Raw genomic sequence first — 26,086 nt, 5'->3', positions numbered from 1 at the left:
GAGAGAACAAGAATACCCGCGTGATTTTCTTTCTTGCTCCTTTAATTTGCAATCAGTCTCGTCACCAGAGCCTTCGTTACCCTTACTTAGCGGAAGAAAACTTTGACTCTTAAATAGGTGGTACAACTTACATATCGTGTTCCTAGCAACCTTATTATATCAACCGTCGTGTTACCGAGGGCTTTAGATCTGGAAACGAAATCACTTTATGACTCATTTCTTCCAGTTCTAAGCCCTAAGTGAACCATCGTAGGATATGAAAGTGTTTGTATCTACCAAAGATCTCGTATCGTGAGTATTTTGAATGTGATTTGAAGAAAGTCGAAGTGATCAAATTTCCTCCTCCTACCTGTTGCGGTTCTCTATTCTTTTACTAGAAACCACGCTTAAAACATTTTATAAAACTGTCAGCCACGCGGTGATCGGTTTTCCATGTACGGGTTCAATAAAATACCTTTCAAAATTGGTCCTGAAATAAGCAGTTATGTTACTTTCCTAATATTTCAGTGTTTTGCGTCAGTGAAAGTTTAGCAATATAGATTCTATAGAGAATGATACAGTTATCTTTGATTCTATTGTTCATACATTGTGTAGTCAAAACACTTTACACAACCCGACCAAAATAATATCTTCACAGAATGGGGCAAACAAACATGCCACCTGACTCAAACACACATTAAATTTCAAAAGAAAATCACAACAAAGAATATTACAAGTCAGCTACACGTCTCACTTTAGACTTCACTTAACCAACCGCACGCGTGGCTGGGGTTTTACATATATTAGTCAATTTGAAATAACACACACAGAATTCATTTCCCTTTTTAACAGCTTATTGACATTAAACAACTATATAATTTTTTTGGCTTTCAACAGCTACTAAATAAAATCTTTATGATCGTTCAGATAAACAGAATCTTCACAGTTCACCAGATCCAATCACAGGGACCAAAACAAGACAAAATAATTTGAATGCAACCAGCGAAGAGAGGAAAATCACAAGTTGTAATAACTTAAATTTATGTCTTAGGTAGTATAAAGTTTCTAACATGACATATCAATCAAATCTCTTTTGAAAACAAGCCGCCCACAGAATCTAATTCAATTTACTTACAACCTCCCAAATTGCTTGAAGCGATTAAATATTCAAGTACCAGTATTTTACCTTCTATCTGCAGGGCCCAAAAAGAAAAAAAATTGTTTTCATGATTTTAGTAAATAGAAAAAAATAAAAAAGGTCTAAGAAATTCATAGAGGTTATAGGACCTCTTCAAAATTCCAGCCTTTTCCTCCAATAACAAATGATATTAGACATATTTTTTGGCACAATTTTTTGCAGGCAATTTTGTTGGCCTTTGGTCCGAAGCAGTTGACTTTTAGCACTTTACATATACCTAGTTTAGTACTAAAATAATTCCATCTTGACTTCGGGGTTGAATATGCTGAACAAAATTTGTACAGTTTAAGTAGAATTGTATTCATCGCTTATTTCAACCAGGTTTTGAAAACGCCTTTCTGTCACAATTCAGTTTGAAATAAAAGAAATTGTCTTGTACTGAGCTAAATCTTATCAAGTACTATTTTCAAATGTATTGATCACAAATCAAGCAGAGAAAAATATTACTTTTGGAATAGATTTATCCATTGCCTTGAAAAGTTTTCTGAAAGTTTCACTTTATTTTTATTTAATCTACATCTTTTTAGGCTACAGCTGATTTCAACCCCCGCAAACCAGAAGCTTTGTCAGTTTAACTGGTACCTTAATCAATATTACATAATAATGACACAGGCGACTAATTGGCTTTGTTCTTGTGTCGCTGATTTCTCTTCATGGTCAAACAATAGTTATTCATGTTTGTCTTAACAGAGTCACCAACCCCTCCAGTTGGCGACTTGTTTAACCTTCAGTTCAAGTTTATTATGAACTCTTTCAACGATGAAGCGACATCGAACATAAACGTGGACATAAACGCCCTCACAAGCTTGTCACAACCGCAAAGCTCGTGCGTAGAATTTTCAAACACGGAAGCCGATTCACCGGTTCTTCTTGAAAGTGCGTTTTATTCACCCGGAGATTTTTCAGAGACCGAAGAAGGCTCTAGAACACCAAAACCTTCCATCGAATGTGTTGTTTGCGGAGATAAATCCTCTGGGAAGCATTACGGTGTTTTTACTTGCGAAGGCTGTAAAAGTTTTTTTAAGAGAAGCATTCGACGGAATCTCTCGTACACGTGTAGAGGATACAAGAATTGTCCAGTAGATATTCAACACAGGAATCACTGCCAGTATTGCAGACTCAAGAAGTGTATGAAAGTTGGAATGAGGAAAGACGGTAAGTTTGACCTTTGAACCATATATTTTAAGGTGTTTCTTCCCTCTAAGAAAGTTCTTAAAACAAATGTCCCGTGGAAGACAGGAAACACCAACCATGTTTCCTTAGTTTCGTTCCGGTGCGCTGCTGCGCTAGTGATGAGGTGTGCAATAAATAAACTCATAGAGTTCAAGGTGATATTTGCCAGCAATATTTCCCTCGAGAAGTTATCATGGGAATGATTCTGTCAAATATAAGAAGATTTTTGTTCTTATACAGTGTTTCATGTGTTTCATGGTATAAGCTCCGAGGTGCTCCCAAAAAAATTTAGCCCAAATTGGGGGGGGGGGGGGGGGGGAGGAAAAGGGGCGGGGTAGTGCAGTTATTGGAATGAAGGCACTCAAACGAAGGGCGCATCTATCTGGTGATCTTGTAATTTTTTGTCGGCTAAATTTACCTATTATGCCATGAAAAGACAACATTATCAAACTAAGAAGATGGAGGTAGCAATTTAATTGATTTCCCATATGTACTGGTGCCAGCTCAATGACGATTCCATTTCTGTATTACACAATGGCTGAACATTGTCGGGTTTAAGATCGAGCTTTCTTTAGCTCTTCATTCCTTATGGGTCGGCTGATCGCAAAGAAATTGATAAATTTTATTTTGAAGCCTTCATGGCAAGCCAATTAATTTTTATGCAACTTGCACTGCTGTTTTGCCAGTGTTCGCTATTAAGCCTAAAAATTTATTTCCACTGGTCAACAGCTGTCCAGAAAGGTCGCATCTCAACAACCCAATCAGATGTAAGCTGTCTACAAATGGGCCTTGGTGACATGCGCAATCCTCAGTCCTTTTACTCAAATTACATCACTCTCTTACTTCGAGCCGACACCATCGCGCGCTACCAGCAATCCCTCGGGATCTCCACAAATATTGCAGGATTGGAAAGCGCGTCTGAGCTTGCCACGAGACTGCTGGTTTCCATAACCGAATGGGCAAAGAATATTCCCTTTTTCTCAGAGTTGACTCTTCCTGATCAATCCATCTTGCTACGGTCGTGCTGGAGTGAACTGTTCATATTAAACGCTGCCCAGCACTGCTCGCCGTTTCACATGGCGCAGCCGCTCACCATTAGCGCGTTGACCTCTTCATCGAACACGGAGATGTTAACAGCAGGCAGTAATGGACCACTCGCAACTTTCGATTCTGCAGAAAATCTTAGATTATTCGAAGAACAGGTTGAAAAGCTTAAGAATTTACACATAGATTCTGCTGAGTTTTGCTGTCTTAAAGCTATTATTCTTTTTAATCCAGGTAAGTGGAGTAAATGTCTTTTACTTATTTCAGAGTATAAAAGGTCTACGTTTCCAGACGTGGAATTTCTTTATTATACAGTTCAACTCGTCTTTGCCGTGGAAAAAAAGTTATAGTCTCTCAAGGTAAATTGCTCATGAGAACACTTTCAGCAGGGAAAACTTCTTTTCATCATTTTTTAAAGGATGGAATGTACTCTGAAATTATTCTCTGTTAGAAGTACTTGGACTGTCTCACAAACACCATCGAAGCCAATTTAGTTATTATATGAATTAAATGTAAAAAAGATGACTTTTTGACCAGTATTTGTCTCATGACGTTTCATTTCTTCCTGGACACTTTCAGATTCTCAAGGACTCTCTAACTGTACTCACGTGGAAGGCCTCCAAGAGCGTACCCAGTGTGCACTGGAAGATTACATTCGCACCCAGTACCCAAACCAACCAACGCGCTTCGGAAAACTTCTCCTGAGGCTACCCTCCCTACGCTTAATTCGTCCTGGTACAGTGGAGGCATTGTTCTTTCCTCCAATCAATTTGGCAAGTACAGTGGAAAGTGCTTTGAATGAGATGTTGGTTATTACCAGCGTCGTGACAAGTTCATCCAACAACTGGGCTAATGCTGGGTTTCCTAATGGAAACATGAATTCCATGAACACCAATGGTACTACTGTGATGTGATTGGTGGCCTGTGGCATATCAACACGAGAGATGTTTACAATGCGTCGGTACAAATACGGAAAATTACCACCTTGTGATGCAAGATTGATTTATGTAGAGGACGTGAGTATTGAGAACTGTGCTGTGAGATCCAAAAAGTTAGGGTTACATCGGAGGTTCGTATTTCACCGTGCAAGTGAAGAATGGTTATAGAGAAACCATCTCTTGTATTTTAAACTTAAGAATATCCAAGCTTAACAATGACTGAATAGCACTTTATCCGAAAACCGTCTTCGGAGTATGCAAATCTGACGACATTCATAGAAAATCCTAACATGTGAAACTGAACAACGAATATTCTTCCCCAAGTTTGCAATATTTTTTCCAGAAAAAACTACAAAATTTATCCATAAAAAGTATGACTGCATGGCAAATACTTGTCAAAAATAAGAAGTGTCTCTCTTTTATTTAAATTACTGGCACTTAGAATAGTTCTTCTCAAAATTACTTGTTAGGTTATCAATTTTATCTAGACTTTGATAAGTAGTAATTATATAATTTAGTGGATTGTTTTGAGTAGACTTGGAGAATTACTTTTATAACAATGGAATAATGCTTTAGGACTTTTAATACACTATAAGCGAGATTTTTTTATAACACTTAAGTATTCGAATAATGAAACTTCGTAGTCTAGTTTTAAAATAGGCATTTTGAATAGATCACTTTGGTTGGACATTTTGATTACCAAGGAAAGTAAATTTTAGATTTTGATATTCAGGTTTGTTTGGTCATAGCTCTCAATTACCACTTTCCCCCGTTTCAAACCCTTTAAAGGATTTTGCGTGAAAATAAGCATTGACCTAACAAAGAACAAAACATACTGGTTAAGTTCAGCTCTCACTGTCTCTTTGAAATTTTCTCTGAAAACGTTTACAAAAGCCAAGCGTACATATTAGCTCTAAACACAATGCTGAGTCTCCAGGACTTGTCAGCGGTTTTTTCTGCCCTTACGCATGCAACAAATGTGTTTCTGTTACTCTCTTAAGAGGTGACGTGATCATATCATTCCACTGTCGTACTTCAGTGCCAAACGATTCCAAATCCAGCGTTATATGACCGATCCTCTCTGTTTTCAACACTGTATCCCCTCTATGCACTTCACAACTAATACTGGAACGTCGTAAGTCTTCTTCTCGTACATCGAAGACGAACGCTTCATTGAAAACAGGTGAAGTAGATTTCTTAACCACCTTGGTCTTCTTGCGCTCTATAACTTTTCCCTGAACGCTGTGAAGGACTTTCACGTAGGTATCTGATAAAGAAATGGTATATCAAACTAAATTTAATCAAGATAGGGTCAATGTCACCGACAACAATTCTTTTTCGGACCATTCTCATCTGAACGATCACAGTATACTACACCACACCACAACACAACACACGCATTGCACCGCGCCGTACTGTACCTTACTACACTGCACTACATTGCACCGCACCGTGCCGTACCGCACTGCACCGCACCGTACCTTACCGTACTTCACCGCACCGCACCGCACTGTAACGTACCGCAATGCACCGTACTGTACCGGACTATACTGCACCGCACTGCGATGCACCGCACCACGCAGCACTGCACCGCGCGCACTGCTCCGCACCATACCGTACCGCACTGCGTTGCACCGCCCTGCACCGCGCCGCACTGCACCGTACCGTACTACAATGTGGACTGACGTTGTTGATGTTATTGTTGTTTGAGTAGCTGACTACCGATCGCAAAAATAAAGACGACCGTGGCACAAGTCACAAATACAAGAATTCATTAATAGCGTTACAGGAGAAGAATTAAGCGTGTTATATTGAAAACCATTTACCACATCCTTCAGGAGCATCTGACTTGGGAAGAGGAAGTCCACTTGCTTTCATAACGATCACATGTAAGTGATTAGCAGTAGGTTGGTGACACACTGACAGTGTTATAGTACCTCGGTCAGCGGACTGAAAATAATGACAACAACAATAGGAAAGATGAAGTACGTATTGCAAATGTAACAAAGCTGGCCTTGCGAGTGAATTGTGCGAACCTAGGATGGGATGTTTTTGTCCGCACATTGTACTTACCTCATTGATGGTCTTGTAGTTCAGGTGGAGTGACAACGTGGTGCCTTCAGTTAAATCCACCTCGAGAAGCGACAACATTACCTCAGCCACAAATTCACTCCGAGAAAACTTGTCATAATCAAGGACGACAAACTTAAGGGTAGAACTGTAAAGGCACAAAAAGTAACAGCAACAACCACATTTACTGAGAAAGCGAGTATGAGGACCATGCGGCAATAAAGGGTAGGCTAAATATTGGAGTGATTTAGTTTAATCAACTGAGTAAATAACTTAAATTGGCCACCGTAAGGGGTTGAAAAGCTGACGTTTCGAGCGTTGCCCTTCCTCTATTGCTCTGATGAGGAGCAAAAAGAGCAAAACGCTCAAAACATCAGCTTTTTAACTCTTTACGGTGGCCAATTTACGCTATCGACTCGGTCGATAATACTAAATTACCCTGTTATGCTCGGCTCTCCCACCGTCGCAACACCACAATTTCTTTAGAAACTTACCCCCTTTAAATATTGGAGTGATTCTAAGACATAATCCGACGAACAAACGTAAAAGAGGGTTAAGTTTTCTGGATGATATCGGTTAAAGGCAAGAAAAAATGTCACTAGTAAACATTTAAAAAAAACACTTTAAAATCAAAAGGCTTTGCCTTTCGCTCGACAAACTGTGAAATCACTGTGAAATTCATTGGAAAATCGATTTGCGAGGGTTTTGTTAAGAGAGGAGAAATTGTTCTCTTAAACTGGGAAGCTGATCCTAATCTGTTTAATTGAAAAATGTACCTGTGTGCTTCTTCTAACGTCATCTGATCAAACATGCATTTTCGGTTCGTTCCAAGATTCAAGAAGTTTGACCTGGTATCTTTGTGACGCTGCCCTGATAACAGATGCACGCGGACGTACGGGGTAGAGATCCCAGAAAGGCGCACGTGAGGCAAATCAAAGGCGCCATTTACCTGCAAAGATACCGCAAATAAAGAACGTTATTGTAAGGGTCCTAGGCTGGAGTTTCAGTAGAAAAAAAAGTCAGTGTCTGCTTTTTGTAGTTTGAAAAGCTCGAGGGAAGCAAATGTAAATCCTACTAGCATGTGATGGAAATCTAGGGGGGTTATGCATCGAGGCGCTGTGGGTGGGTACGGTGGGGACCCTAAACTTACATGGTGGGGGGGGGGGAGGAATTTAGGTTATTTTTAGTATCATTATCTATCACTTTTCCCCAATGTCAGGTGCTAGGTCATGTGATATGCGTTCGTCCGTCATGAGCATCTTTTCGACGAAAGGAGCAACCTTGTAAAACTCTCGAGTCTCTTTCTTGTAGGGAGGCGTCAATGAGCAAAATGAAGTTTTAGGAAGGTATAGACCGCTGTCGATTAATATCAAATTAAAGTTGTTTTAAAACAAAGAGCCATGAAGGAATCTCATAAAAATAACAATAAATAGACAAACAGATAAAGAAAAATAAACATTTGTGTGAGATTATTCGTCAGAAAGTGAAATTCACAAAATATGCCAGGAAAACCCCGCTTTGTAGCCCACCTGTAAACAATTATAACTACTTAACAGCTGGTACATAAGTATTAACAAATACCTGCACAGAGAGCACTTTTTTAGCCGTTAGAAAATGCACGGAAACTTCCAGTTTACCGTACGGAGCGATGGAAATTTTTTTCACGGGTTCTCTCTTGATTTGAGTTGAGTAAGGTGCGTACTGAGAAACAGCTCTTCTGTATTGGGGGCGGTACTCCGCCGTTGCTATTCCGACCGCAGAAGCTCCGGTTTCCTCATGTCCTTCTGTTGTTTCTTGTTTTGAATTCCCTGACTGATCTGATGGTGGTGGCATTGAAATAGCTCGTCTGAAGGCCGGAGGCGTAAACTTTCCACCTATTTCGTCCGTTCTCAAGTCTCCAAAGTCGCTCAAAGTTTCTCCATCGCTTTCATCCGCAATCAGGGTATAGGGCGGAATGACGAATTCAGGCGGTTCTTTTGTCGAAATGTAGGTTCCTAGCTTTTGCGATGCTTTCGAGCCATTTATTTGCGTCAGATATTTCCTGAAATAAACGATTCCCACGATAGAAAGAAGCAGGATGAAAACTAAGACCCCAAGTCCGACTGATGCGGCGATGAATTGCGAAGATTCCATTTTTCCCGCCTTGATGTAGGTTGACCGTTAAAAGAAAAAAAATCCGAACCGCGCGCTAATTTTCAGAGCACTGCTCCTTGTTCGAGGTAAAATTACCACAAAAGTAACCGTTAACAGAACAGTAGAGAAGATTCTTTGGTTTTTCGAACTCTACAGAAACGAGACTCCATCGCAGCTCTATTCCAGGTTTTGAATAGAAATCTCGTAGGATGCTACTAGCGTGACGGCTCCTCTTCAATTTAGAGCACAAATTCGATCGACTCTCTCCACATGCAACACTGCTTACCAAACCAATCTGTTTTTCAGTAGATTCAAAGTTTCAGGTGGTTTTATGAGGAGCTGATCTATTCATAAAACCGTTTTCTTCGCACTTAAACTGTGTTTGGATTCAAGAGCCCTCGGACCAAACACGAAGTTTCATGTTCCGGTGATGTCATTTTTCCTGTGTAACACAATCTGTCATGCAAAATATCCTTAAACTTTTAAGTCAAGGGTAATGAAGAAAATATATCTTCTGCAACCGTCTGATTGCAAAATGAAACAAAATAAACTAGTAAGCAGGATGACAGACATAAGATTAATGTTTCAACCGATATAGTTGACGAGGAAAGCCGATCAAACGTGACTCAGTTATGACAGTTGGGTTGAGTGCTGACCGCTTGATTTAATATGCAACAAAGAAAACTAAGTCAATATTTGAATTGAAAAGCAACTTTTTTCCTCTTCACACGTTCTCCTCCTAACTGTCGTGGATGACCGCTTCCGGTTCTTTGTATTTTCCATGCTCAATACAAGTATCAAGAATTAAGTTTGCGGGGCAGAAAATATGTTTCCAAAGCGTTGATTGAAATTTGGCCTGGGAATTTTGTGAAATTCTGCGATCAGTATGTCTTCGGCGAATTTGAAGTGTTTCGGAAATCTTGCAAATTTCTTCACGACAAGCCCCTGCAATACAATACCCGGGGCCTCGTTCCAGTCTACACAAATTTTTTTTCCTCGCGAGTTAGTCTTTTTCATTTTAGACCAACAGCTTTTTCTCCTCAAAGCGACTTATCATTTTCACGATCATTCGCAAGTAAGCCCGAAAAAGAAAAGAAAAAAATTGGGAAGAATAGCAGAAGACTGATTCTTTTTCGAATAGATATTTTTTACTTTCCGCTCAAAATTGAGACGAAGCCTCTCCGACATTTTCATTTTACTTGATACTTCAAAACAGGAGAATTTTACGCGAGTGTTGGGTGGATTCGCTGTTAAACATATCCATCAGTCTCAATCAGTCTCCCTTTGTCACGAATTTACTATTAGCCTTTCCGATTCTGGCGGCTTAAAAAGCCTGTCAAATCCGGCCGCGAAATTTAAAGAAACAATTTGTGCGCGTACGAACATTCTAAGAACGTAGCAGACTCTAGAGGGAGTGTACGTTCTCTTCATAATACAAATTTGATGTTGTAAGTAATAATATCAACATGTTTTCATAAGGATTTTAAGCCGACAGATGTTCCTGATTGTTCGATTTGTATATCTTCGACAGATCGTAATTGACTGGCGGGACGCGGGCTTCAGAGATAAAGAAAAAAAAAATGGAATTTGGTCCATGGCCAGACACTCGCGAATTTCTTGGTAAGAGCGACATTGAGACAATCTTTGACTAAAACCAGATACTGTTGTGGGATAGCTGTTGATTCAGTCCCAATCCCTCCCTTCCACAAACATTTTTTCTTTTCTTCCCCATTTGCACTTTGATTTATCGTCTATTTGTCTCTTTCAGGTGCACATTTCATTAAGCCAGTTAAAAAATAAGCATCAAACGCTGCATTCCTATGACTACACCTCACGTACTCCGAAATGTTGTAGAGAATCCAAATGAATGGCTTCTTTTATCATGACGCATTTCACTTTCTCAGATTACTTGTAATCGGAGTGCATTGTAGCTCAAACGGAAATAGCTCGGAGAGCGCTCGATCAGTCACGTAATGATAGAAATAATGACCAACTGAGAATGCTGATCTTAGAGATTGTGAATTTGAGGGAATAATGTCCGTGTAGACGAATCACGTTTGCTTGACATCAATTTTGCTGCCCAAGGGCTACGTTTTTAACCACACTTTTGGAAATCTCGACCGTCGTGGATAAGGTTTAAGGAACTTGAAAAAGCACTGAAGCGCTAAGGGTCACTGTCGTCGAAAAGCACTTCTTTTCAAATAGGAAGAATTCCAAAGTCCTTAGCAGAGATGCACCATCCATTTTCTAGTTATGACATTTGAAAGAGATCTGCTGAATAGTTTCTGGATGGCGTCGACAGTTTCATGAAGATGACAGGTTAGAGAAATAACCCGTAAATTTAGTCACATTTTGAGGGTTACAACTGTAGGAGCAAGTCTGTAATTCTAAGCCGCGTGGTATTCCAGACATCTTAAGCCTTGATGCCCTTATTCCTGTTGTTCTGTTCAGTTTACAATTTGAAATACATGTAAGCTATGTGTAACAAGTTAATCATAGATACGTTTTGCCGCCCATGGCAGAAGACGTGAAAATGAAAGGCTTAGATAATCTATTGGAGGTCTAAAGAAGGAAACAACTTCGAAAAACATATCCAAGATTTAGTGTGGAAAGCCTTTACTTTGATCAGAAAGACAAGAATCAAAATAAGACCATTGTTGTAATTTCCGTTCTAAAGAAAGATGGAAGGGAAATCAGCTGAGTGATATCGAAGTACACATTGAGTAAAATTCCTTTATTCATGTGTAAGTTACTTTGACTTCACGTTTGTTACCGTCATTACTGAGCATACTCCACATTTCGTAAAGTTCTTATTAAAAATTCTAGTTTAACAAAATTACTTTCTCGATAAACAGCTGCACAGCACATCAACCATGAGTTAGTTAACTCCGGTGATTGGCACGAATTTTCAAGCAAAGAAACGTTTCACAAAATGCCATGATCTAGAAAGGTTTTGAACAATTCAGGTTAATTAATCCTTTAACTCCCCAGATCTGATTGTTTATTCTCCTCTCTAGCTGCTGCACATTTCCTTGTAAATTAGTGACGAGAATTTGGCGTTAAATCATGATAACAACTTCTATCTGATAAGTTTGAGTATTCTTATCACCTGTTTGCTGAATAACGTATTAATATCTTAGGGAGAAGTTACAGGTTCATCAGTTTTGGGAGTTAAAGAGTCAATAATAGGAAAAGTTTTATTTGACTCAAGAGTCAAATGTAGCGAGCGAGCTGTAAAACTTCTCTTTCTTTTAAATCCCTTTTCAAAATGACTTTTGAATTTACATTACAGGAAGTAATGTAAATTTAAATGTCAAATGAAGTACACACCACACTGTTTGACTATTGTTGTACTGATTGAGCAACGCCATCGGTTCTCACGTTTCTTTAGTTAACGTGTGTGAACCCGTTTCAGCGCGTTAAGAACTAGGGCACTAAACACGCGGAAACGTGTGCGACTTTCCCGATAGCTACGGGAAATTAGTCTCTAAATAACCAGTTATAACAAGACATACTTAATTAACTAATTACTGTGGAAATTTCCACACTCTTTGCTCTCACAAATAAAAACATTACATGCATGACCTCTTCTTCTGGAAAAATGTCAGTTACGTGTAATGAAATTAATCCATAACTTCTGTTTTCTTGCATGTTGATTAGCACCAGAGTTTTAAGGTATTCTTGTTTCTGATTTATTCATCTCTTCTTCTTTACATGATTTTATTCGCTAGCAAATTAACAAATGATTGATGTGCATTATTCTCTTGCGCCTAAGCTTCTCGCCACGTATAGTGGAGCGATTTCCGAAAAATGTCTGTAGAGCTGAAACATCAACGTAAACTTTTCCGAGAATTGGAGCCAACTGTTGTTATAGCAGTCTCACATTTCACCAGTTAACTGCTTAGTCCTCGCTTCAGCAAATGCGACGAAAAATTGATCGATTTGTTCTGATTTATATGACAAAGAAAAATCTTTGACTTGCAGTTGCCTTCCTTGAAGCACGTATGCCCGCTTAAGATCTTTGACATTTATCTCCATTTTTTCTCATGTCTACAGAGACTTTAAGACTTCTCTTGCCCATTAGCGTGGTAGCAGCGACTCTTTCAGTCTTCATAGCCGTCCTTGTCATCCGATGTTATTTAAGATGGAAGAGGCAACGCAAGAAAGAGCAGATTTTTGCAGAAGGACCCGTACCTAAGTTGGTACTGTCTTCCCAGCCTGTGGATTTTCTAGTTCCGCTTTTAATTCAAGACAGATTGGAAGAGGAGGAAGAAGTAGATCAGTTTGATATTCACTACTCTGTTAGTGGAGCATCCAGCGAGGACATCGGTCACGAGCCCGAAAAGAGTCAAACTGGTGGTAAGGCATGATTAAGTTTATCACTTCCAAGATCGAAAAGGTCATTCTCCTCACATTTCCTTGTTAGCTAGAGCAGAGAATCTGGTATTTTATGGCAAGACTAAGGCCATAATTAGTAATTATCCTTATTCTCTTTACATGTCTGCTTCACAGTGTTTTTAAATCGCAAGGAGAATCTAAAAAGAGGTCACTCTTGGAGACAAATAGCGTAAGGACATGTAACAGTGGTTTCTCCATCAAAGATCTACCATGACCAAATGGTGTTAAATTCAAGTTTAACGGCTTTCCTTTGTAATCCGTTTCAATTTTCTCTCGCATCCTTCTCCACACACGTTGTGTTTTGGTTTATTCTAAACACTTTAATGCCTGCTCTATCTATTCTATTTATTCGATGTATTCACCGAAGCCGTTCCTTAAAGCATGGGTCATGCAAGTCAACTAGATGTCACGCATGTCTGTGTTGTGTGACAAAACATAGAATGCTGCCAAGGATACTAACATAGAGTTAACTAATGATTACGTTTTATGCTGTTCTATTTTTTCAACGAAAAGTTATATAATTTGGAAGTTAGAATATTGGCGGTGACCAAGATACTTCGCGAGTGGGTGAATGGATGTTCCTCCCTTTTTTCCATTACATCGTGATTTAATCTTTACAACCCACAACAACAGTCATCGCTGAGGTTGTCAGTGTAAGAAAAAGACCTTTGGAAAAAGAAAACAGCACTGCAAAAACTGAGTTGCAATTCAGACCCGTGATTATAAAAGGGATTTTATTATGAGACCCTTCTGTTCAACACCATGCTCATAACATGTTGTATTCTCAGCTTGGATATCTGGCATTTTCATTAATAAGCTCTGTTCTAGAGAAAACCATCTTAAGCCCTATTTCCTCCTTTAGAGCGCAAAGTCCGTCCTCTGCTTGCGAGATTACACTCTGAGGCCAGTGTTTTGGACAGAAATGGTCAGCGGGTTAACTTGCGCTGTCATGCACCTCGCAGCACTAAGAGAGGAGAATCCCTTTTCTTCGACGATGGCGCAGAGAGTTTTCATTCAAGTGGTAAGAAACCCAAGGCTTTAATAGCGAACAAATATCTAGCTGTTTCAAAATACCCCACATTTCTGAGTTGCTTTTATTTTAATTTGCAACAAATGGATTATCTCCTCTATCAATACCATCTAGATCTGAATCAATAATTATCTTTACTCTTGCATAATAAATTGATAATTTTCGTTGGGCCCTCAATAGAAGGATAGCTCGAGGAATGTAGTGACATATTCTGATGTTTTCCTTCCACAGATGAATCATTGCTGCCGAGGTGTTCCTCCACCGGCCCTCAACCCAGACCTCTTCGTAGAGGATCTCGCGCAGATAGCCTCAAAAGTTTATCTCGAGAATCACTTTCAGAGGAGTCATCGTTACCAGATCCCACTCCGCACATGCTCAAATCATTGGTGTCTTCTATAAATACTACTTTACCCAAGTCAAAGCTGACAAAGCAAAGGAGGAAAAGCGCGAATGAAGTCTCTTACACCGGCAGCAGGCGATCTAGGAGAAATTCTCAAGTATCGCGAAAACGCGGCAAGATCACCTTAAAAATGACATTTGCTGAAGATCTTCGCAGTCTCGAAGTTCATTTAATTAACGCCACAGAGCTACCACTCAGACATGGCCGCATGTTGGATGTCTTTGCGCGGCTTTCACTCAAGACGCCGTCAAAACGCCGCGGCGAACGACTTCAAAGCAAATTACTTAAGAAGACCTGTAACCCTATATTCGATGAACGATTCGTCTTCAAAAATCTTCATTTGGCCGAGTTGAAGAAAGGACGTTTGAAGATCAGGCTCTTTGATCGCCATGGCGTCTCGAGATACGAACCGATCGGAGAAACAGTATTTTCTTTATGCGACGAAAGTATCATGCGCGGAGACAAGTTGTGTCGAGACCTGTCGCCTCAGGTAAGTGTGGTCCGCAATGTGTGCTAAGAATCATTATCCAAGATATGTACCGCAACTGGAATTGGTGACAGTAGATTATATGAATCCAATTTAGCTACAAATAGTACTGTTATGAATCTGAGTAGCAGCTTAAAGAATAACAGAGAGTGTCAATCTTAGCCTGCTCATTTCCAGTAACGCGAAAATACTTAGAATTTACCCAATGTGCAGTATCACAATCAGGGACCTCTTCACATCGATTAACTTAAGGAACTATAAGGTATGTGGTAATTGTAGAAAGGTGGCCGTCATAGAGAGCTTAGGTGAATACAAGTACGGTCCGCCGGGATTAAAATAAATGGCAGTGGCCATTGAGTGGAGTTATCCAATAGTATATTAGTTTCTTCTTTCAAAAGTGAAAATATTTTCTTTTGTTGCTTTCAGTTCGTTGGTGAGCTCCAGTTCTCTCTCTGCCATGAAGCCACATCTTCTCATCTGAAGGTCGTCATAATGAGGTTGAAAGATCTTCCAAAGTCCGTGAAAAGTGAGAAAGTATTTAAAACCATACAGTGCTCTTATACCATTAGCGCAATATTGCTCTTTGGGGTGTGGCTGACATTCCATACAAGGCAACAAGCTCAAGCAGAAACAGAAGGAACACATTGGCACAAGCGATGAAAAATTAACCATTCTAGTCGTATATAATACAAAATCATTATTTAAGAGATACATGATCAATGCGTCACAGCTTCGATGTATGTTGTTTGCGCTTCTGCTTTTGTCTCACGCATCAATCAACTCTTCAAGTGTAGGGTAGTTGATGATGATGAGCTTACTATTGGCTCATTGAAATGCAGATACAATGGTGCTGATTTGAGCGTCGGCTTAAGTTATTTGGGGGCATAGGGTCTCTTTTCATCCGTATTTACGAACGATTTCCGGTCCATCTAGATTCACAAGTAAACTGACTAAGATTAAGCACGGTTAATTTGAAGGGATAACAAAGCGAATACGGATACTCCGAAATAATTTTTTACTACAAAAATTAGTCTAGAAACTCTAACGTGATGACATTCTTGATAAGTTTTTACACATAACAGAGGGACAAACCTGTAGAGATTGTACTTCTCTAATATCAGTTTCTTTTCTCTTTCTTAAAGATCCTTCCGTCGCTGTGGAACTCACGCACAATCGCAAAGAGGAAGTCATTCAGAAACATCAGACTAAAGCTGGGAAGAAAGACCTAACCATTAACGAAGAATTCAGTTTTGAAGTTGCTACTAATAGCTCTTGCACTCTTGAAAACTTTGGCGTTCAGTTCACTGTTTTTCAACACGAATTTATGCACAGGAACGAGGTCATTGGTCACGTGCGGCTGGGTCTGGACGCGCCATTTCCGTCTGAGATAAACCATTGGAAAGCAGTCACGCTATCTCCTCATAAACCCATACAAGGCTGGCATAAGCTTCATGGACCTCTATGAATGATAAATTGCTTAGGGATAATCATAATAATTTGTAATGAAAACTGACTTTGTACCAGGGAAGGATCCAGGAATTTCTGTAAGAGGTTCCCAATGGGGTAATAGCTTTTACGGCTAACGGTTACAATTTTGGCCATTTTACGGCTAACGGTTCATTCCTTTCGATCGTGATCAAAATAATAAATTTTTACAGTTATTTTTTACGCCTAACTGCTAAATATTTTTTTCCGCTTTACGGTTAATCACTTTGAGACCCTCTCCCAAGCGGGGGGCAAAAATCTTTAATTCAGAAAACACAGAATATTTCTATGGGGGGGGGGGGGGAGGTCTGAACCCCTTACACCCTTACTGTGGATTGGCTGCTGTATATGGGTGAAAAAATTACCAGGAACCTGGGTAGTTCTTATTGCGACCCGCAGAGTATAAAAACACTGACGATCAGTCCGGCATGGAGTGGTTCTGAAAATTTCTTACTAGTAGGAGGGTAACTAGTAAACTATGTACAAAGTGCAGCCGAGGTGTTTTAAAAACCCGGGCCACCGACTGGCAGGGCGGAGGGCTTGAATCCGCAGGCCAGCATTTAGGGGGGAGGGGTGAGTCAAAAGAAAGAGAAACGATAATTCTAACGTATAAGTTAAAAGAGAGATTTATGGAAAAACATTTTAAATGTATCAAATAAAAGATCGGCGACAACAAGTGTCGTTTCTACGATATCTACAAAACTGAAAAGTATGAGCCAACTTTTTCTTAAGGTAAAGATTCCTGTGGGAATTTTTCAGTTGTCGAGGAAACAGTAGTGGTGAGTTAAACTGTCGTCCAAGTGAAAGGCAGACAGACGAAAAATGCAACAGCGATTCGAGCCTTCATTGGTTCGGTTTTCCGCCTCTCATTTTAAGCGAATTGTCTAGGAAAGCTTTTAGTTGTTATTTTTTTTAATGTTTTAATTTACCAAGATGCGGAGAGCATAGACGTAATAGCCCCTAAAAAAAGCTAGACACTTTTAAAAAGAAACCATGCTTAATTTATTCATGAAGATTACCTATTAGTGTGATGCGCAAGTCTTGACATGCAAATAGAAAGCAATGTCAGCGAAAAAATAATTATGCTGACACACACAAAAAAGCCTTAAAAGAAACAAATGCACAAGTTTTACTTCTTGTAAAAAGCGAGAGGGTAGGACATTGATACCGAATGCGAATCTTTCTTTCCGATATCTACCAATTAATTGCTCTAATGAAGGAACCTTCTTCAAAAACGATAAGATTGGGAAAATATGAATAACTGATCTTTCAAATTATCTTGCGGTTTGATTGATTTCCTGAGAAATGTTTTTCCTTACTCCGCCTCTACTTATACTCTCACACAAACAGTCTGAACTTTGTGAAGCATATTGGCAATGAAAGGAATCAACAAACCTATTTTGCCAAATAGTTAACCAAATTTCAAAACTCAAAATTCATGTTTACCAATTTTTTTTTTTTAACGATGTCACATATTTTTTCGCTTTAAAATATTTCTCATTAGCATCTTGAGTCTAAGGTGACATTCACCTGAAAACCCTATCAGCTTTAAATATCAAAATATTTCGGCACCGTCCGAATACACTTGAGCAGAGGTCGAACGTGATTCAAAGGAGAGAGTATTTGATTGACGTTGAGCGGCACTTGGTTGGGTTACCAGTCCAAAAAATATATCTGTTAGTGATTAAAATTTAAAGACGAATGTTTTAAAACACATTTCCCGACATTCAATAAGCTGTAAAATAAAAATAGAGGTCGCACCAAAAACAATTAGGCTGAACAGAAAAGTGAATAATCTATTTCAATCTCTCGCCCACGAACAAGAAAAAACCTAATGTTTTCTTCATTAGAGCTGACAAAGGTTAATTCAGTGTTCAAGAAAGATCTGATTTTAAATTCTCTTTCAATTTACAACGTGGCTCGCCAATTTGGGCGGTTGCACCGGGAGTTGACCCAGATATGAAATGAAGAATAAAAATACGATCTGCCCATCTGAAATCGTTTAAAAATTTAACTGTAATTCGTCTTCAAGACGAGCGCAGATCTAATAACAATGTTTACAGTTCTTATATCGTCATAGTAATTTAGGAAACAAGAAAAATATTTTTCATCGAGCCATTTCCCTATGCAAACATTTCTGTTTTATTTCCGTTAATATTTGTACGAACATTACTTCGCAGCAAGAACTGCTCGCAAACTGGCCTAAGAAAAATCTTTTCGAAATTTATAGAACTATACTCACCGACGAGTTATAAAAATTTAATAAGGAAAAAACTCGTTTTACTATCGATACAAACTTCATCAATTTTAAATGCGTAATTTATCGTGAAATCTATCGGCCAGCCAAACAGATTTTCCCCTATGCTAATGTTGTGGTGTTTTCGGTCTTCTATACGCCTTACACGCATAAATAGCGAAGCATTTCTCCAATTGTTTCACTGGCATGTTTTTATTCATCCGCAGAAAACAATGGCTTGAAATTTCCCGAGGTTCAGTGTAGCCCCCGGAGCAGGTGCAACCGTAGAATCACGCCGATGCTTTCTTCAGCATGACAATACAATCTTAGCTCGTTAGGATAAACTCCGTTGAAGGAGAAAGCTGCTTTGTATGAAGAAAGTGGTTAACTCAGTGATAGCATTCTTGAAAAAGAAAAAAGAAGATTTTTCGCTGTTACGGGACTCAGCGCCTGTCGATGTTGGTGTAAGTCTTGATCGGGTCGAAGCTGAAAAGGAAGATGAGTTTGCAGTTATTAGGTTATGCAGACGATGTGTTATGGTTTACGAATACAAAACATGCAACAAATGGATGCTGCAACGTATATCACGACAGTGCGACATCGGTTTCGATGAGGACACAGCGGAACTTGTTCCACCAGTGGAAAACACTGACCAATCTTTCGACCCTTTTCACGAAAATTCTTTTCGAAGCTTTACTCATGTAAACCGCAATCGAATTTCAATGGCGCTAACCTTGATTTCTGACCACGTTATGCAACGCACAAGCAACAGCGACAGATTAAAATTTGGACCTCATTATCCGGTCTTCATTTGGTTACGAAACTGCGAAAGATCGAATGCCTTTCGAAATATCTACCAAGACGAAGATAATATATTGATAAAAGTGCGGTTAGATATGCTATCGTTGGCTAATTTTCCACGTCCAGTTTCGGAGATTTTCGAGGGAACAACTTTGGAAGTTTGGGTTCTAGCCCAAAAATTTTCTAAGCCGATAATTACACTGGAAATCGATGAAGATTTAATCATTGGGTACATAGCTGATCTTTTCCACGTTGCTTTTTTCAATATTCCATTCTCCGTCAAAGAAAGGCAAGCTAAGATTGAAGGAATTTTCCGAGCTATTGACGAGATTCTCGACATCAGCGCTCATATTATGATGGTCAGCGGTGAATCCTCGGAGAATGCAATAACTGTCAAGGAAGTCATCACTGAGACAGCCATCGTAGTAACGTCAACAGCCGCCGAAAGCACGGCTACCGTTGGCATAGAAACGGCTGCGATGGCCCTGGGGCAGGCTGCGGCAGGTATAGCAATATCAGTTTTGGTCGACATCGCTCTAACCGCCGGAAGTGTGACGCGTTCGAAAATGCAGCGTGATAAAGGCTTGATAACAAACTCGCAGTTTAAGTCTACTGTAAGACGGAAGTTGTGTGACTCGGGTTGCCAGTTTATCGGAGGAACTACTGGAACCATTGTAGGGCAAGTACTCATTCCGGTGCCCGTAGTAGGGGCCATGGTAGGCGGTTTCTTTGGGAGTTTAATTGGAGTTGGAGTCAGTAAAGGAATCATAAAGACCTCAGAACTCATTGCCAAGGCTCATAATGCCAGAGCAAAAGCTATTACCGATTAACATGGCAGTTTTGAATTGACAACCAAAGTAATCCCAGCGACCAATCAGAACAAAGATTTAAATTGGAATTAGCCAATGAGAAATCAAAGTGAAAACGAGCAAATTGTTTGAAGCGCGGGAAAACGCAAATGACTAAGTCGCGATTGTTTTTAGTTATACATCTGATTGGTTAAAGGGATGGTCGAGTTTTCAGGACCATTCACAGTGAAAGGTTAAGTGAAACCCAAGCAAACCTAGATTACTTTGGACACTGAATTGCAAATTGCTGAAGTATGAACGCTAACGGGTCGCGCCTGAGGAAATACGTTTGCTTTTACACTGACAACAGTCCTGGTCAAACGGACTGCTTTTGAACTGTGCTCGGGTATTGGTTATCGACAAGCTAGTGTAAACAAGGCTTATCTTGTTCGCTTTCAGGGATTTGACAGGGGGTAAATATTGAATAAGTTATAATTTTGCTAAAATAAAACGCTCTAAATAAACACAAAACAAATAAGAAAGCTGTGTAACTAGAAGTAATAAAAAAATGTAAGCATGTTAAAGTATTCTTCAGTTTTATTTACAGAAAAATTCTGCCTAGGGGTAAAGAAGAGCTAAAAAAGGCATAAGAGTGGCCACGTTTTGGTGAACGCAGTGCGACAGTTTTGGGTTCAGTGATAACCATGTGCACAAAGAGATACTTAAATAAAAAGGGACAAAGTTTTGCTAGTGCATGCTACATTATCATATCCTGTACTGAAATCTTGTAGCGCACCATGAACAAAGCACATGAACAAAGTGACGGGGGCTCACGCTCAAACCCTTAGCTTTAGAAACTCTTTACGAAGGCCAAGCTACTTTATAAACTAAGTTGATGAAAACAAATTATCTTAAAAACATATGAACAGTCAGATTCACGAAACTGTTTCCACAAAGCAAATGAGTTAGGACTCCGAAGTTTTCCCGTGTCTCCCTCTTCTTATCTTGGACAAATTCTGTAAACCGGTATCCAAACCAGAAGCTCTGCGATAGCCCCAGTTAGGTAAAATGAAGGTTAAAAAGGAAGGTAAAAACCCACGCTAAATAGCCAATCACGAGTTTCTCCTTGGACGCTATTCTTATATCTTGTCATCTTTCCTTTTCACTCAATCCACCCATTTTCTTTCTATGACTTCGTTCTTGTCTTTTACTGAAAAAGGATTTCAAAGAGAAAAAGTAAGATGCAAATCGATTTCCACGCTATATTTTCACAAGAATAACATCGGGAAACGAAATAAATTGTCAGTTTGATGTTAAAACAAGTTTCACTTCTTCATCACAAGATTTTTCACTTACGCTCTTAACATGATTTCGTCTTCATTTTCCTTATTGAAATGTACCACAGCACCATGCTCCAACTGTATTTTACACAATGCCCTCAAAGGTCGAATTAAAGTCTGAGGAAAAAAAACCACAGGAATTGTTCGTTTTCAACCGTAAGCTGAGAGTATCTTACAGACATTACGCTGCAAACTAGAAACATTCAACGCTGTAGTTAGTAAAATCAGAAAGACGGTAAAGTTATAAGCTCGGAAATGAAATGAAGAGAGATGTCTTTTCGTCTTATCACGGGCGTAGGACAGAGAAAAAATTCTGAGTTCTTATGAGTAATCGAACCTCAGATCTTCAGCTTAGGCGCTCCGATGCTCTATCACTGAGCAACAGAGACTTCACGGTAAGCTGGATCATTAGTAGGTTCAGAGCTGAAGTTGTTGCACCTATTTTTTAATAATCAAATCTTAACCTATTACACCCTAACATCATCATGTCATCATGCACATTTTCCATTCTGTTCTCTTTACATTACCTCAGTAGCTAACAAAGAGAATTTGTGAAAGAATCAAGGGCTTCTTTGGTTGGTGATCATTTCCTTTATTCTCATGACCTTGAAATTTGATTCAGGGGGTGATATTGTAAGGAGAAATCAGATGTTAGTCACTCTTGGGGATCAAAGGGTTCAACGTTCCATGGTTGAAACAATCTGGCTGTTGCCTCAGTCTTAAAGTATGTTTGTTTCTTAGGGACAATAGATCAATATCAGTATCTGGGTAACTGCCCACCTACCCCTCCCCTCACCCTACAACAGTCAATTGATAGCAAGTTAGGGTTATTGTTGGGCTAGGGGAGGGGTAGGTGGACAGTTGCCCAGATACTGATATTGATCCTGGACAACTTAGGAAGACAATGTTTGATGTATTCTAACAATTTGCTACTACTTACATCAACTTAATAGCACAACAATAATAATAGCACAACAATAATAATAGCACAACAATAATAATAGCACAACAATAATAATAGCACAACAATAATAATAGCACAACAATAAGACTATGTCAGGTCCTTTGGTCATAAAACAGTGAAGTTAATTAATGCATCATGCCTCACCTCTGCAATTTCCTCATTTTTCTCCAGAATAGATAGTGACAAAGCAATGGCTTCAACTGTACATAAACTTTTACTGTTAGGCTGGGTTCTGATCACGTATTCACTGATGTGGTCATGCTCTAATTGCACCTTGAATTAATTCAAGAACACCACAAATATTACATCTAATTTGCAGTACTTTAATTTACAATATCAAAATTCAAAAGGCATATTGACACTTATGAACATACCTGTCTAGCTTGACATAAAAATGGATTGTTATGAAAAATATCCTTGGCTTGTCTCCATGTTCCATCAAGGACAATAATATCATAATTTTCTCCTAAGGGAGGTTCACCCAGTGTTTTTATATTTTCAGCTGAAAGTAAAGAGATATGGTCAGTTTGATGAAAATTCAAAACAAAAATGTGGTCAAGCTATATAATATAAAGGATGAGGTGAGCCTGGTATCCAGTGTGTAATACAGTGTGTCAATGCCAGTTTATTCTCCTGAGTGGAGAGGGACCCTGTAAGACTACAGTGTCTTGTCCATCAACACAATAACATGACCCTGTACTTAAAGCTAACTTTGATCATTTGATCTGCAGTCCAAGGCCACTGCTTCCTACACAAGAGAGGGATACAACAAAGTAATTAACTCTTTCCCTTCTGTCAGTGACCAAAAAGAGTCTTCTCCCATCAATAGCAAGTTTCGTGTAGTGTGATCGTCCGGGTGAGTGTAGTTCTGAAAAGAACTGTTGTTGGTGACTGATGTTTCGACTATCTGTGCAATAGTCATCTTCAGAGTCATCTTCAAGTGAGGAGTAGTTGTCAGTCGATGATGTTATAAAGTCTGGTCTGTTGAACGTGATTGGTCTGTTTAGCGGTGATGTGATTGGCTGGAAGACTCGTGTAGAGTTTGTTAACAGTCATTGGTCGGTTTCGATCCGTCTGTTGTTTGTTGGTCTGTTTGTCAGTTTGTTCACGTCATTAATGAGTCGTTTGTAAGGTGCTGGTAATTGTTGACATCTGTTGAGAGGCGTCTGTTCTAAGTTAGTGAACCAGCTTTCCAGAGTCAGTCGTTGAAAATAGTTTGTACTGTAGGTTAAGCATTTAGCAGAGTCCCAGTCGATTCTGTGATTAGTTTGTCGGTGATGTTCAGAAATGTGATTGTTTACATCGCCATTTCTAGTTGCTCGTTTGTGTTCAGTTAGTCGCGTGTTAAGGTTTCTACCAGTCTCACCAATGTAGGAGGCCTGGCAGTCGGAGCATTCAATCTTATAAATCGCTCCCTGTCTGTTGTTGGGTTCGTCTTTGTCTTTAACGTTGGTCAGCAAATGTCGTAAAGTAGTAATAGGCCTATGAGCTACGCGAATGTTGTAAGGTTGTAGGATCCGCGCGATAGCCTCAGAAGTGCCTTTGATGTAGGGTATAGCAGCTGTAGTCGTGATAGATGTGGAGTCCCTGTTAGTTTCTGTAGTGTCGGTCACCCTGTGAGTGTTTCGTCTATTGAAGTCAGTGTTGTAGTTGTTTTTGTCAAAAACACGGTCAAGGTACTTGTTTTCGTCAGATGTCAACAATTACCAGCACCTTACAAACGACTCATTAACGACGTGAACAAACCGACAAACAGACCGGCAAACAACAGACAGATCGAAACCGACCAATGACTGTTAACAAACTCTACACGAGTCTTCCAGCCAATCACATCACCGCTAAACAGACCAATCACGTTCAACAGACCAGACTTTATAACATCATCGACTGACAACTACTCCTCACTTGAAGATGACTCTGAAGATGACTATCGCACAGATAGTCGAAACGTCAGTCACCAACAACAGTTCTTTTCAGAACAACACTCACCCGGACGATCACACTACACGAACTACTGATACTCCTGGGTTCAAACCATTTACTTTACTAATAGCAAGTTTGTTGAGTAGGCGGAAAGGTGATGAGAAAAAAAAACAGCACAGAGATAGGGTTTGATTTTACCACAAAGTGTACAGCAGACAATGCAGAAAATTGACATATTGATTTTGGGTGCAAAAGGTTTAATTATAAGATAATTGTGCCAACCTGTAGGTCCTGGATATAAAAGGAGTGTAGTCGGTTTGTTGAGTAATTCATGGAGATCTGGCCAGTCATTTTTGTGGAATCTTCTCCCACGTCTGATGACAATTTTATCTGGAGGCAAACAAGCCTCCAGGAGTGGGACAGTTGTCAAAAGCCTGGATTCCTAGAGAGAGGAGTTTCCTTTATTCAATCATCATAGCAGCAAGTTAGGAAACCATGCATAGTATCATTTTTGACACCTCCTTCCCCTGTATTTCTGTTGATGCACATTCTGATGTTCTGCTTCAGACCATTTGTCTAAAGCCTGTGCTATAGGATCATGATGTTCATGTTCAAATAGCATCATTTTAAGTAATAGTAACCTGGTGACAACTATGACTCCCAGTAAGGATGATTCTGATTAGGGCTTTCAAGGGGGGCCATAACCTGAAACATTTGTTATGACTGAGCTCACCACATGTAAATGCTACTGGTGAGGATGTTGATTGCTACGACTCTGTTACACTGTTAACAGTGACAGCCCCTATGATGATAATGATAATAATGAGGATGGCAATTTTTAAACTGCATCACATGTCAAGGTAACATTTTAAAAATACCCATTTTCTTAATTTTCTGGAGGCGCATTTCTAAGGGTTTCATTAATTTTGCTTATGGAGTGGCCACTGATCATGGAATAAGAAGCTATGAATATGAATAAGCCATACAAATTTGACTAAAAAATATTAACAGTGGTGTAAGATCGTTGGTAAGCAGCCGTTTTACTCACCCCCTCCTTCCCCAAATAACTCTGGATAACAAAGAGACATTTACAATATAAATCTAATAGAACAAACCTCACGAGGATGTTGCAACACGTGAATCGTAGTCGATATTTGAAGAAAATGAGAAGGAAAATGAGCGCATAGGCACACTGCAAGTGGTCTCCTATAAAACGAAAGAGAATTTTTAAGAATCCAAGGAAATCATGTATTTAACCTGTATGACATCTTACAAAAACAAAATTAATTTATATATATACATATATAAATAGAAGGTAATATTGTTACTTATATATATATATATATATATATACATATATATATATATATATATATATATATATATATATATATATATGTGGGTGTGTGCGTGTGTGTGTATGTATATGCTGGACATTTGTACACAGTCTTAACTCATCTATCTGCTTTATTAGAACGTCAATCTTCATAGCAATGAGAGCGGAAATAACAAAAAGTAAACATGACCAAAGTTTACTTACTTACACCTCGAACACATATCTCTTTTCTCCGGAGGATTCAAGGGAACATCGGCAAAACTGCGGAAAAAATCGTTTCCGTCTTCACCATCAAACAAGTCCGCCATTTTATTTTCCCTAATGGGATTAACCACTGACCAGCAACGTGACTCTGCAATGATC

At 39.3% G+C, this 26,086-nt stretch overlaps 5 protein-coding genes across 6 annotated transcripts; 3 read left to right on the top strand and 2 right to left on the bottom strand.

Annotated features, from left to right (window-relative positions):
* The first annotated feature begins 1,730 nt into the window (after positions 1-1,730).
* LOC113672736 (nuclear receptor subfamily 2 group F member 1-B) lies at positions 1,731-5,060 on the top strand. Its single transcript, XM_027189077.2, has 3 exons — positions 1,731-2,332; positions 3,080-3,628; positions 3,974-5,060. Exons 1-3 carry the CDS (start codon positions 1,852-1,854, stop codon positions 4,306-4,308), a joined length of 1,365 nt encoding a protein of 454 aa, XP_027044878.2. The 5' UTR covers positions 1,731-1,851; the 3' UTR covers positions 4,309-5,060.
* Positions 4,725-9,152, bottom strand: LOC113672735 (synaptotagmin-7). Its single transcript, XM_027189075.2, has 5 exons — positions 7,984-9,152; positions 7,179-7,351; positions 6,406-6,550; positions 6,159-6,282; positions 4,725-5,599 (listed from the first exon to the last, which is right to left on the bottom strand). Exons 1-5 carry the CDS (start codon positions 8,533-8,535, stop codon positions 5,295-5,297), a joined length of 1,299 nt encoding a protein of 432 aa, XP_027044876.2. The 5' UTR covers positions 8,536-9,152; the 3' UTR covers positions 4,725-5,294.
* A 1,351-nt stretch (positions 9,153-10,503) lies between these two features.
* Positions 10,504-17,037, top strand: LOC113672577 (synaptotagmin-4). 2 transcript variants are annotated; one of them, XM_027188879.2, is made up of 6 exons: positions 10,504-10,854; positions 12,592-12,894; positions 13,796-13,954; positions 14,195-14,853; positions 15,277-15,376; positions 15,993-17,037. In XM_027188879.2, the coding sequence occupies exons 1-6, from the start codon at positions 10,842-10,844 to the stop codon at positions 16,313-16,315; spliced, it is 1,557 nt and encodes a 518-aa protein (XP_027044680.2). In that variant the 5' UTR covers positions 10,504-10,841; the 3' UTR covers positions 16,316-17,037. The 2 variants fall into 2 exon arrangements, with proteins under 2 accessions (XP_027044680.2, XP_089059208.1); XM_089203082.1 differs by lacking the exon at positions 13,796-13,954.
* Positions 17,038-18,463: 1,426 nt separating this feature from the next.
* On the top strand, positions 18,464-20,744 carry LOC113672579 (uncharacterized). Its single transcript, XM_027188882.2, has one exon. It carries the CDS (start codon positions 18,943-18,945, stop codon positions 20,200-20,202), a length of 1,260 nt encoding a protein of 419 aa, XP_027044683.2. The 5' UTR covers positions 18,464-18,942; the 3' UTR covers positions 20,203-20,744.
* LOC113672581 (tRNA-uridine aminocarboxypropyltransferase 2) lies at positions 20,740-26,081 on the bottom strand. Its single transcript, XM_027188883.2, has 7 exons — positions 25,928-26,081; positions 25,503-25,593; positions 24,670-24,829; positions 22,839-22,966; positions 22,609-22,737; positions 21,517-21,617; positions 20,740-21,370 (listed from the first exon to the last, which is right to left on the bottom strand). The coding sequence occupies exons 1-7, from the start codon at positions 26,029-26,031 to the stop codon at positions 21,310-21,312; spliced, it is 774 nt and encodes a 257-aa protein (XP_027044684.2). The 5' UTR covers positions 26,032-26,081; the 3' UTR covers positions 20,740-21,309.
* Positions 26,082-26,086: the final 5 nt, after the last annotated feature.

The sequence above is a fragment of the Pocillopora damicornis genome, chromosome 4 (genome assembly GCF_964200805.1).
Source record: "Pocillopora damicornis chromosome 4, jaPocDami1.2, whole genome shotgun sequence".
In the NCBI taxonomy this organism is placed as follows: domain Eukaryota; kingdom Metazoa; phylum Cnidaria; class Anthozoa; order Scleractinia; family Pocilloporidae; genus Pocillopora; species Pocillopora damicornis.
This window is presented reverse-complemented; position numbering and strand designations above follow the sequence as displayed.

Bases quoted from the DNA above. Each gene is read 5' to 3' on its own strand.
- LOC113672579 (XM_027188882.2), top strand. From the start codon at position 18,943: ATGAAGAAAGTGGTTAACTCAGTGATAGCATTCTTGAAAAAGAAAAAA.
- LOC113672581 (XM_027188883.2), bottom strand. From the start codon at position 26,031: ATGGCGGACTTGTTTGATGGTGAAGACGGAAACGATTTTTTCCGCAGT. The intron at 25,594-25,927 runs GTAAGTAAACTT...TTCGTTTTATAG, and splicing joins GATATGTGTTCGAGGTGTAA to GAGACCACTTGCAGTGTGCC. The intron at 22,967-24,669 runs GTTGGCACAATT...CTTTACTTTCAG, and splicing joins TTTATATCCAGGACCTACAG to CTGAAAATATAAAAACACTG.
- LOC113672736 (XM_027189077.2), top strand. From the start codon at position 1,852: ATGTTTGTCTTAACAGAGTCACCAACCCCTCCAGTTGGCGACTTGTTT. The intron at 2,333-3,079 runs GTAAGTTTGACC...ACTGGTCAACAG, and splicing joins AGTTGGAATGAGGAAAGACG to CTGTCCAGAAAGGTCGCATC. The intron at 3,629-3,973 runs GTAAGTGGAGTA...GGACACTTTCAG, and splicing joins TATTATTCTTTTTAATCCAG to ATTCTCAAGGACTCTCTAAC.
- LOC113672577 (XM_027188879.2), top strand. The intron at 12,895-13,795 runs GTAAGGCATGAT...TTCCTCCTTTAG, and splicing joins CGAAAAGAGTCAAACTGGTG to AGCGCAAAGTCCGTCCTCTG. The intron at 15,377-15,992 runs GTGAGAAAGTAT...TCTTTCTTAAAG, and splicing joins TCTTCCAAAGTCCGTGAAAA to ATCCTTCCGTCGCTGTGGAA.
- LOC113672735 (XM_027189075.2), bottom strand. From the start codon at position 8,535: ATGGAATCTTCGCAATTCATCGCCGCATCAGTCGGACTTGGGGTCTTA. The intron at 7,352-7,983 runs GTATTTGTTAAT...GTATCTTTGCAG, and splicing joins AAAAAGTGCTCTCTGTGCAG to GTAAATGGCGCCTTTGATTT. The intron at 5,600-6,158 runs GTAAATGGTTTT...TTTCTTTATCAG, and splicing joins AGATGCTCCTGAAGGATGTG to ATACCTACGTGAAAGTCCTT.